This window comes from Oncorhynchus mykiss, chromosome 8, assembly GCF_013265735.2.
Source record: "Oncorhynchus mykiss isolate Arlee chromosome 8, USDA_OmykA_1.1, whole genome shotgun sequence".
Lineage (NCBI taxonomy): Eukaryota > Metazoa > Chordata > Actinopteri > Salmoniformes > Salmonidae > Oncorhynchus > Oncorhynchus mykiss.
Window position 1 is genome coordinate 74,804,607 of NC_048572.1, and position 11,781 is coordinate 74,816,387.

General features: G+C 48.3%; 1 protein-coding gene across 1 annotated transcript; it reads left to right on the plus strand.

Annotated features, from left to right (window-relative positions):
- The first annotated feature begins 94 nt into the window (after nt 1–94).
- On the plus strand, nt 95–7,963 carry LOC110530598 (sal-like protein 2). Its single transcript, XM_021613807.2, has 3 exons — nt 95–394; nt 2,162–5,910; nt 6,270–7,963. The coding sequence occupies exons 1-3, from the start codon at nt 319–321 to the stop codon at nt 6,615–6,617; spliced, it is 4,173 nt and encodes a 1,390-aa protein (XP_021469482.2). The 5' UTR covers nt 95–318; the 3' UTR covers nt 6,618–7,963.
- The last annotated feature ends 3,818 nt before the right edge of the window (nt 7,964–11,781 follow it).

The following is an 11,781-nucleotide window of genomic DNA, read 5'->3' on the forward strand; positions in this document are numbered from 1 at the left end:
ATTCGCCATTTGAATGCAAATGTAGTGGTTGAACAAGAGGACTGTGTGCGTGTGTGTTTTGTGGGAGGAGGAGGGGGGGGGGGGGGGATCTAACGGTGAGTTTGAGAGAAGAAGACTTGTTGAGGGAAATTGACACATATGACTGTAGTCTTCACACGTTGTTCTCTTTTACACCAAGATGCCACCAACGGAGTTGAACATTTGTGGCGGAAAATTCACCCGCGCATCGCTTCTAATTCGGACAATTTAGTTAACTACTTTTTCAGTGTGCAGGGAGAAAAAATGAAAGCATTCTGTTGGCCCATGTGCAGCTGAAGCATGTCTCGTCGGAAACAGAAACGGCCCCAGCAGCTCATGATCCCGCTCCCTTCAGCCTCTCAGATATTAGAGCATGGTGAGAAATGGACTACTATTGATATGCAAGTTAACAATAGAATACAGTAGCTATTAGTATGGTGGGTAGTTAATGCCTTTATTTTCTCTACATAACAGTGATTGTGTAGTGGCACATGCATATAAAATAAACGTAAAGAGGCAGTATATTCTACGTGTCATCTGGACAGTTTTTGTGATAGTTTGATTGAAAATGTTGACTCCCATCACTGACAGTTCAAAATCTAAAGTTATGGAGGTGCTTTGATGTTCCTTTTATTAATGTAAGCAATAATGTAATACTATTTAATTTATGGTGTCTTAGAAGTCGTTGTTTTCTGTTTTCTGATCTTATTTTGATCAATCCCCTCACCAGCCCTCCTATTGCCAGGCTCAGAGACACAGACCACCCAGTTAGTGGGCAGATAAAGAATAGAAAAGACATGAGAACTTAGAGGCAATACAGTGTATTTAAGATTTTATTTATTTATTTAACCCTTATCAGCTCTATAATTCCAAGTTTTGGGAGATTTAGCAATGAGAGGGAGATGGTGGAGGAACTGATGACCATGATATGTGCTGTACAAGGTGTAACTGCAATAGCATGCAACCCCATTGTCCATCTGGGCTTTGTGGTTGAGTAGTGAGGTATGAACATACACAAGAACTATTGTGAATCTCCAAGTGTGTGTGTGTGTGTCTATATGTGCTTGTGGGGCTGTGACCAGTCACACAGGGCTAGTGGGGTCTAATAGTGTAGTAACATTGTAGTGATAGGGTGTAGTAATATTGTGTTTGTACATGAAGGTGTGTGTGTGTGTGTTTGTGGATTCAAATAATGCATTTCAAGTGAGTGTGTGTGTGTGTGTGTGTGTGTGGTTGTTCATTGTCTGTTTGTTTTCTTGTCTGGTAGCCTGTGTGTTTTATTTTGCCTCCACCTCTTGCCCAGAATCTAAGAGAAAGAATGTGACCCCAGTGTTCTTAAGGTCAAGTATGCCAGCCAATTACAGCCTGACCCCTGATACCCTACAGGGTAATGGGGGAAGGGTGCACCAAGAGATGAAAGACAAAATGAACAAAGAGAAAGAGAGAGGAGAGAGAGTAGTGTGTGATAGAGTGCATGTGCATGTCTATGTATGGTTTGCATGTCTTTTTCAGGGGTCAGGGTTGTAAGCAGTTTTAGGGTCCATTGTCCTCAGTACTGTGTTGCCGTGGAAACAAGGTAGGCTGCTCATGGTGTAAGTTGGGGGGGGGGGGGGGGGGGTGCAGACGAAGACGGAGAGGATAAATAATGAAGTGAAGAGGAAAGAGAAGGGGAGGGGGAGTTTGGAGAATTATGAATGAGGGGGAGTTTGGAGGATGAGGTGATGGAGAAGAGAACAATGTGAAATTGGATCTGGATCAGGAGTTGGACAGAATGGTCTCATAATGTATAGTTGTTATCTGAGGGCTTCAGTCCTTAGCTGTTGTGCTTCTACCTATCTGCCACTACTTGCAAAATCACAATTTTAAGAGGGCCATTCTCTTCTATCTGGTTGTTGTTACCTCTATGATTTGCCAGAGTTGCATTTCTGTGCTATCCACTGACCATCATCAGAGTGTGATAAGGTCGACCTGTGGAAAACACTCACAAAAAGGGCATTCTGAGTAGTGCTCACTGCTCAAACAGACTTTTATATAAGTGAACGTGGTAACAGTGTGTAAAGTAGATGCAAAGCTCTGTCATGCTCAGTAAGACAATAACTAAGTCAACTTTCCCTCTCTTGTCTGCTTTCTCTTCTTTTCTCAGATGACCAGTTGGCAGTGAAGTTATCCTCCTTTCCTCTGACCACAGATTCCTCTTCTTCATCATCTTCCTCCTCTCCTCAGAGTTACCAGCCACCCCTGGCTCCACATCCCTACTTTTGGGGGCTTCACACCCGCTCTCTACCCAGTGAGGGCTCCCCCCTCTCCTGCTGCCCCTGCCAGCCCACCTCCTGCCCCATCTCCTTCACAGACCCCCAGTCCTCCCTCTCCCCTGACTTCCCCCACCCCTCCCTCTTCTCCCAGACAGGCCTGCACCTCCCCAACACCTCCACATCGCCCTCCAGTCAGACCCACCCTCCCCGCTCTATCATGGCCTCTCCCAAACTGGGCGTGTCAGCCACCACTACCACTTCCTCATCCTCTTCCTCAGCCTCCCTCTGCCCCCCGCCCCACCCTGGTAGCCCCAGCCCTGTGCCCGAGGGCCCTCCCAGCCCTGTGACACCCTCCCCCAGCCCGGGTGCTACCTCTGCAGCCCCGCCCCGTGCCCACCTGAGCATTGCGGTGATCCTGGATGAGCTGCGAGTGCTGCAGCAGAGGCAGATCCACCAGATGCAGATGACGGAGGAGATCTGCAGGCAGGTGCTGCGGCTGGGCGGGGCCTCCTGTGGCCTGGAGGCGCCCCAGATCCTCCTGCCTCCTTTTCCCCAGCTCTGTCTGGAGGGCAGTGAGAGGGCCTCCAGTCCTCCCCAGCCTACACCCATCCAGCCTCCCAGCTCTGTAGCTCCTCTCCTGGCCTGCTTCTCCTCCCTGCTCCCTCCCCAGCCTGCCTCCAAGCCCTCCAAGCCCAGCCACCCCCTGTCCCATGTCCTGCGGCCACACAAGACCCAGATGGAGGGTGCAGGAGGGGCTACAGGGTCTTATCTTTACCCTGGGACCAGTGTCCGCCCTTCCTCCTCGTCTTCTGCCTCCTCAGCCATCTCTACCATGGCCTCGTCCAACTACCCCCTGGCCCTCTCCCTGGCCTTGCCTACCCGTTACCTCCATGAGAAATCCCCCAACACCACCTCAGCCAGCGGCCACGGTGGCCTGTCCTTCCTCACCCCACCCCTGCCCACCACTGCCTCTATGGCACCCCCCTCCTTTCAGGAGCCCCACCTGTCTGTCTCCTCATCAGGGTCCTCATCCTCCTCCCTGGGGCGTCTCCAGCATGCCTGTCGGTTCTGTGGGAAGCTGTTCAGCAGTGACTCATCCCTGCAAATCCACCTGCGCTCCCACACGGGCGAGAGACCCTACCAGTGCCCTGTCTGCCTCAGCCGCTTCACCACCCGTGGCAACCTCAAGGTGCATTTCCTCCGCCACCGCGAGCAGAACCCAGAGCTCTCGCTCTCCCTTCTCCCCCCTTCCCTGTTTGGGCCGGGCATGGGACCAGCGGGGGGGTCTGAGCCCCAGGGTCAGCCCATGAGCAGCATTGGACTGAGTATCAGTGCAGCACAGGCTCAGAGACGTCGTAAACGGCGGGCTGAGGATGACCCGTATGGAGACGGTATGGAGGTGGGAGGTGCCGGAGGGGGCTTCTCTCTGGGGGCATCCACCAGTGCTCCCCCCACCTCTCTCCCCCTTCCCCCCAGTGTGGACCTGGCCCTCATCTCCACCGCCCACTCCCTCCTGCGGCTCAACCAAGCTGCTGCTGCAGCCGCTGCTGCATCCATAACCTCAGCTGCTTCCTCACTCACATCCTCCTCTTCCTCTTCTGCGTCCTCCTCCCTCCTCTCTGTCCCATCCTCGTCCACCTCTGCCATCGCTGGGTTCTTCAAGGGGGCAAAGCAGCAACGCTTTGATGAGAACACGCCCCCTCACCCTCCCATGATGTCGCACTCTGCTTACTCCCAGTTGGCCCACCTCCCTAAACTCCTCTTCCCCTCTGGCTCCCCCCACCAACACCCTGCCCTGGGCCTGCTCCGCCCTCCACCCCCTGCCCAAGGCTCCTCCCACCTCTCCTCCACCCACTCTCAGCTCTCCTCACCCTTCTCCCACTACCCCAAAGCCCACGCCTCCACCTCCTCCCCCTCCGTCTCTACCCCCACCTCAGACACCTCCAAGCTGCAGCGGCTGGTGGAGAAGCTGGAGAAGGAGCCTCCCACCTCCTCTCCCTGGGCCTCCTCCTCAGGGGAGATCTCCCACAGCAGCATGGCCTCTACTGGGTTGTTCAGTAGCGGCCTCATGGGCGCCAGCACCTCCAGCACTTATGTGATGGCAACCCCACCGTCCTCCACCCATGCCCCCACCTCTGTCTCCAACTTCACCAGGGAGATGGTGGCCGCTCTGGGCATGAGTGCAAATGGGGGCAGCGCCTTGGCAGGAGCCATGCTCCCAGGCATTGGCATCATGAGCACTGGCTCCCTGGCCTCCAACCAGTGTGGGGTGTGTCTGCGTGTGCTGAGCTGCCCCAGGGCACTGCGTCTGCACCAGGCCACCCACCTGGGCGAGCGCCCATTCCCCTGTAAACTGTGTGGACGCTCCTTCTCCACCAAGGGCAGCCTGCGGTCCCACCTGGCAACACACCGTGCCCGCCCGCCGAACTCTCGTGCCCAGAACTCTTGCCCGCTGTGCCAGCGCAAGTTCACAAATGCCCTGGTGCTGCAGCACCACATTCGCATGCACCTGGGAGGGCAGCTGCCACCGGAGGGCGGTGCAGAGTCTCTGTCAGAGGCCTCAGCAGAGTGTGACACTATCTCTGAGCTCCAGACCCATTCCCTGGCACTGTCTCAGTCCCAGCCACAGTCCAATGACACCCCCAAGGTCTCCACTGAGAGCTCCACTGCAGCCTCAGGCAGCCAGTCAAAGAGCTCAGCAGCATCCACACACTTTCAAACCCTAGTGGGAGGCTCTGCCCCAGTATCGGTCAGTGTGACATCACCAAAGTGTGTCTGGGAGCCTAACAGATCTCACTCCTCCAGCCCTGACCTGATCCCTCCCTCTGACCTCACCCCTGACTCCTTCCTAAACTCCACCTCACACACCCCTCCGCCCGGCAGCGCAGACGCCCCAGTCCTGTTTGTCAGTGTGCCTTCCCCACCCCCTCCTCTAGGAGATACAGGCTCCCCAGTCAACGATGATAACCATGCTGAACACCTTGATTCAACCATTAGTACCATTGGCCCTGCTCCCACTTCCTCCAGTGTTACCAAAACCACCCCCTTGTCCAGTCTAATGATGTCAGACTGCCTTTTGGGTCAGCATGCCCTTCCTCTCAATGTCTTCCTCCCCGGCCCTAGATCAAACCTGGAGGATCTACTGAGCACACCAACCCTCTGTGCCCCGGTAGCACACCCAAGCCCAGCCCCCTCCTTTACCCCTGTACTTAGCCCAGAGCACCCCAAACCCCACCCAGCACCCAAACCAGACTTAGAGGACCCCCCTAAACTCCAAACCCCCAAGCCCACAGAGGAATACAGGGTTGAAACCCCCCCACCTGCAGCACCAAAGCATGACCAAGCTCTTGTATCTGATACGGACCCGAGAATGGCACCACCATCAGAGAACACAGACACAAGCGATGCTGAGGCTAGGGAAGTTCCTCAGAAAGATGTACCCTACACCAGGATGAGTCAGGGGGCGTACCTCGGCTCCCATGGGAAGGAGGATGGGATGAGTGGTGTCAGTGACCAACTGGAAAGCACTTTTCCCATCAGTTTGGCTACCACTCTCCCCCCTCCCCTGTCTCGCCCTGAGAAGAAGACCTACAGCTGTGTCGAGTGTGGGAAAGAGTATGCCAGCCGCAGTGGACTGAAGGTGAGAGGATGAAAGTATTGATTGGTGTGTGGGTTGGTAGAGAACTTAGCCATCTCTTATGTTTATGGACTTCATGATAGCTGCTTTGAAGTGATTTATTAATCTGTGGAATTGTTAATTAGATGTCCAAAACATTGCAACCAATGAACCCAACATTACTACTAAAACTACTTTAATCTGTTTGTTAGGCATCAGGTTACATTTACCTGAAACATTCACTGATGACAAATCTCCTTCCAGACTGAGGGTAATCAGTCAAGCTAAATGTTTGTGATATAAATGTTATTTCCAGCCAGGGGGACTCAGAGGTTGGTCGGAGTGGCACTTAAACAATCTGTTATTTTCATATTCATCCACAGGGACACATGAAGCATCATGGAGGGGTTGTCAAGGCACCACGTCCCCCTGTACGGAGCGGTCGCTCGGCCTCTGAGCGACTTCCTGCTAACACACCGACAACGTCCTCCAACCCCCCGGCCACCAGAAGCAATGTGGGCTTCTGGAACCAGTACCAAGCCTTCCTCAACACCAGCAACGACTCGGCAGACGACCCGGCACAAGGCCCGGCCAGTGGTAGCCAAGGAGAGGATGGGGAGATGCCCCGATTGGCTAAATCTCCCGTTAGATCCCAGCTGTCGAAAGAACCAACCACTGGAAGGGGTTCAGAAGATGGGTCTGACGAAGGGTCTACTCTAGAGTCAATGTAATTGGTGCTATCAATGGACATTCACTGTACCTTTGAGTCAAACCGTAGGGACTTTTGTATTGTATTGCTTCCAAATTCAGTTGAGTAGTCTGTCGGGTTTGTTGTCTGTGAGTAAGTTGCTTAGTTAATTTGTGATAACTGTAAGTTGGCCATCCTGGCCTTTTCTTTTAAAAAAGGAGAAAGTTGAAGGATGCAAAAAACATGACATAACTACAGGATTGGAAGATTGAGGAGGTCAGAAGTCACTGTTAAGACAATAAGAGTTGGAGCTGGGCTCTAAAATGAGAGCTCTGTTAGGCAAAGAGCTCTACTCTAGATTTAGGGCTAATTTTCCTGAACAGTCTGACTCACTGTTTATGTGATAGATATCAACTCAGATAAAGAGATGTATTGGAAAAGGTAAGGTAGAGAGGATGTGATATTGTTCTCACATAAACAATTCCTTCATTCAAACATAAAAGGGAAAAGGAGGTGAAACAGAATGGTACGGGTCCCTAAACTAAACTTGACATGGTAGCTTCAGCCCTGGCAGTCTATGGAGATGCAGTCTCTCATCCTACTACCGTATAAAACCTCATCTTTCATGTCATCTGGGTTTACTTTTGAACTTGTGAATACTCCAGACTCTTCCTCCAGCTGATTTACAGAGAAGCACAGAGGAGTGGGTGTTGTGGTGTGCCAGGTGGAGAAAGAAATGGACAGACAGTTTCCTGTGTGACCCATTTTCCTTTGGATTTTTTGAATAAGCTGATTGTCGTTTGGTCTCACAGTGATGTCCGTTCTCTGTAACTCGTTGTCTTTGGTTCATGTTGTATCTTTATAACAAAACAAAAAAAATCAGAGGTCCATGTCTGATATTGTTGTGAGTTGTACTTTCAGTGTATTCCTGTGAAATAAGAGGGATAAAAAAAGACAAAAAAGCTCTTATTTTTTGTTGTTGTTGTTGACTGTGGCTGTTTTATTTGTTTTGGATCTCTATTGTGCCTGTTCTACATTCTCCTGTAGAGCTGTTTTATTTGTTTTGGATCTCTATCGTGCCTGTTCTACATTCTCCTGTAGAGCTGTTTTGATATTTGTTTATTTGTCACACACTGCTGTTAGTGACACCAAAACAATGGCACATGCACAAACATGCCAGATGCACACAGCTGTTTTGTGCATATCGTAAGTGTGCATTTGGCTATTTTTTTGTGCAAGTGGGTGTGTGTTTGTGTGTGTGAGCGCGCTAGATATGTGTACGTATGTGCCTATGTGCGTGTGTGTTGGCACAGCAGTGTGTAGCCATCACTCCTGTGTTCCAATGGCACGTTGTGTTAGCTAATCCAAGTTTATAATTTTAAAAGGCTAACTGATCATTAGAAAACCCTTTTGCAATTATGTTAGCACAGCTGAAAACTGTTGTTCTGATTGAAGAAGCAATACAACTGGCCTTCTTTAGAATATGTGAGTATCTGGAGCATCAGCATTTGTGGGTTCGATTGCAGGCTCAAAATGGCTAGAAACAAATAACTTTCTTCTGAAACTCGTCAGTCTATTCTTGTTCTGAGAAATGAAGGCTATTCCATGCAAGACATTGCCAAGGAACTGAAGATCTCGTACAACGCTATGTACTACTCCATTCACAGAACAGCGCAAAGGGTCTCTAACCAGAATAGAAAGAGGAGTGGGAGGCCCCAGTGCACAACTGAGTAAGAGGACAAGTACATTAGAGTGTCTAGTTTGAGAAACAGACGCCTCACAAGTCCTCAACTGGCAGCTTCATTAAATAGTACCCGCAAAACACCAGTCTCACTTCAACAGTGAAGCGGTGACTCCGGGAGCTGGCCTTCTAGGCAGAGTTGCAAAGAAAAAGCCATATTTCAGACTGGCCAAATTGACACTCGTCAATATATGTTCATAAATAAAAAACATTTTTATTCAGAAGCAAACTACCGTAGGTTGAAAATTACTTTGCATATGGAAGCATTTTTAGTGTCTTGAAATTTGTTGAAGGCATTTTTCCATTTAATGTTTTGACAAATAGCTAGTTAAAGAATCAATCAAAAGTCATAGAGGGAAAAACAGTGGCTTGTTGTCATGATGGAGGAACTGCACTCTGGATAGAGACGTTTGGCCAACTGCTGTTAGTTAAGGGTTTGCAAGTAAGCATTTCACGGTAAAGTCTACACTTGTTGTATTTGGCACACGTGACAAATAAAGTTTGATTTGATTTAAGCCCACAAAATGTTAAACCTGAAGTGAGTGGTCAAAATAACATAAAGGAGAATGTTGGCTTTATGCCAACTCAGCCATTATTAAGGCGACCCCGGAGCAATCTGGGTTATGTGCCTTCCTTAAACTCACATCGACAGACTAACCTTGTCAGCTTCATGAGTTGAAATAGCAACCTTCCAGACTACCTGCCGCCCATATAATCACCGCAATAAATACAGTGAAGTTTAGAGGGGCAATATCCTATGCGACAATGTATGCACACATGACCTTCGTTTTGGATAAAAGCGTCTGCTAAATGGCAGATATTATTATTATTATGAAAATATAGGCAGAGAATATGCATTATGATGATTTAAAAAAAATTATACAACAACAAAAAAATGGGTGATTATGATGATATGCATTAAGATGATTTAAACTGTTATAAAGCAATAGGCCCTCCTGTTAAAAGAGTTGAAATAATTTCCCAGGTCTAGGATGTCATACTGTCAGTTAAACTAGCCTCGAGACAGACTGTAGCGACTGGAGCACACCTACGAGGGTTCTGATGGTTAAAATGATTGCCAAGGTGTACGCATTAATGAATGAACATTTAAGAGTGTGAGCGCACACACAGATGAACCTTTGACATGTTTTATACTTAAGTCATTTAGCAGACGCTCTAATCCAGACTGACTTACAGTAAGTTCATTCACCCTAAGACTCCTAGGTGAGACGTCCACAGATCACAGTCGTAGTAAGGTACTGAAATGTCTGTGGGTGTGCTGTCTATCTGTGTGGATTTAGCTAGTGATCATTCATCTTACCACTTACAAAAAGGCATGGCTTTGCTGATAACAACTTTATTGAAGGAAAATGTACTCGCTACGACTGTGATATGTGGTTGTCTCACCCAGCTATCTTAAGATGAATGCACTAACTGTAAGTCGCTGTGGATAAGAGCGTCTGCTAAATGACTAAAATATAACATGTAAAGCATCAGTGATCTCCACATGAATGACACGTATACTAAGTAGAAAGGATTAGTATGTCTGTACAGCAGGTGGCAGTGTCCACTTTTAGATATTGATCCAGACACCATACATAGAGGAAGGAGTAAGGAGTGGTGGACAAAACAGCCAATAGAAAAACCCTAAAGTATGGCTGTCAAGGCATTATTGGAATGTGTCACTTGACTTGGAGGTTTCAGGCGATGAAACATCAACTATGTAAAAAAAAAAAAAGTAGCATTAAACAAAACCTTCAGGATTGAATTTGTTTGGTAATATTTCATAACATATTACTGGTTAAGACCACAACGTGGCAGTGTTGAGCCAGGTCTTCAACATGAGAGAACCTATTGGATTGACCAAGTGAACTAACTGACCCATTTGGGCTGAGGTAAACCTAACCCCTCGTTCATTTCCAATATCAACGGGCCCCTTGTGCATGCCTGCCTGATTATAAATGTGTCATTCAACTGGAAGCAACAATCATCTATCACAGGACATTTGAGCATGTCTCCAGACTACTAAACGTTTCAGAAAAAATGTGAAAGACATAAGAATTTTTTTTTTTATCCCCAATGATGAAATCAACCATTCGTTAGTCACATGTGATATCAAAGACACCACTTCCCTGATTTTGGTGTCGTGGGTAACTGCATACATGGAGTGTGTCTGAAAGTGGATGTGTCTCCAAAAGTGGGAGGTTCAACAGAAGTGGGTCTATGGAACTCAAATCAGCTTGTTGGGAAGATTTGTTGCTGCTCAAGACCGTTTTGCTTGGCTGATTGAGCTACACGACGAGTTGATTGTTGACTACGCTAGCATTTTAGCTGAGCCTAACCCTAACCATTTCCTTAACCTTAACCTCAATCTCCTAATGTTAATGTTAATTTTCCTAACCTGCCATGTTAATTATCCTAAGCTGATATGCATTTTAGCTAAGCCTAACCCTAACCTTTTTGCTAACCTTGGCCTCATTCTCTGTCAGTTTCCCTAGCTAATTCCCTACTTTTCACATGGACACAGTAATAAACAGCTCTAATATAACCAATAATGGAGCGCTGATCTTACACCCAACCCTGTTGAGCCACCCACTGATGTTACACCCAACCCTGTTGACCCACCCACTGATCTTACACCCAACCCTGTTGAGCCACCCACTGATCTTACACGCAACACTGTTGAGCCATCCACTGATCTTACACCTAACCCTGTTGAGCCACCCACTGATCTTACACCCAACCCTGTTGAGCCAACCACTGATCTTACATCCAACCTTGTTGAGCCACCCACTGATCGTACACCCAACCGTGTTGAGCCACCCACTGATCTTACACCCAACCCTGTTGAGCCACCCACTGATCTTACACCCAACCCTGTTGAGCCACCCACTGATCTTACACCTAACCCTGTTGAGCCACCCACTGATGTTACACCCAACCCTGTTGAGCCACCCACTGATGTTACACCCATCACTGTTGATCTTTTGAAACACCCACTCTCAGACACACTCCAAGTATGCAGTTACCCACCCATACTGCGATTTTGAGGGAAATTGGATGAATCATGCGCCTTCCTATAGAGATTAGGTATATACACAATTACACTGATTGGCCCAAGGGGGGCAGTATAGTAATCAACTGAAAACTTTGAAAAAGCATATCTCCTGGACCGTTTGAGCTACAGTCATGACATTTTGTACATAGGCCTATATGCAGCCTCACATGAGCAACACGTTTCTCATTAGGGCCTATAAGCTGCACCCATTCTGTTTTTATTTTTTATTTCCATCAGGGGAAAAAGACTAGAGTTTTTACTCGCCCTCATTAATCCGCGCAACATAAATTAGAATAATTGTCACTAATTGGCCTGGAGGGGACAACGACAGTGACGACAACAGTGACGACGACAGTGATGACGACATGTTTACTGCTGCCTTACACAACATATCTCATGTATTGATAC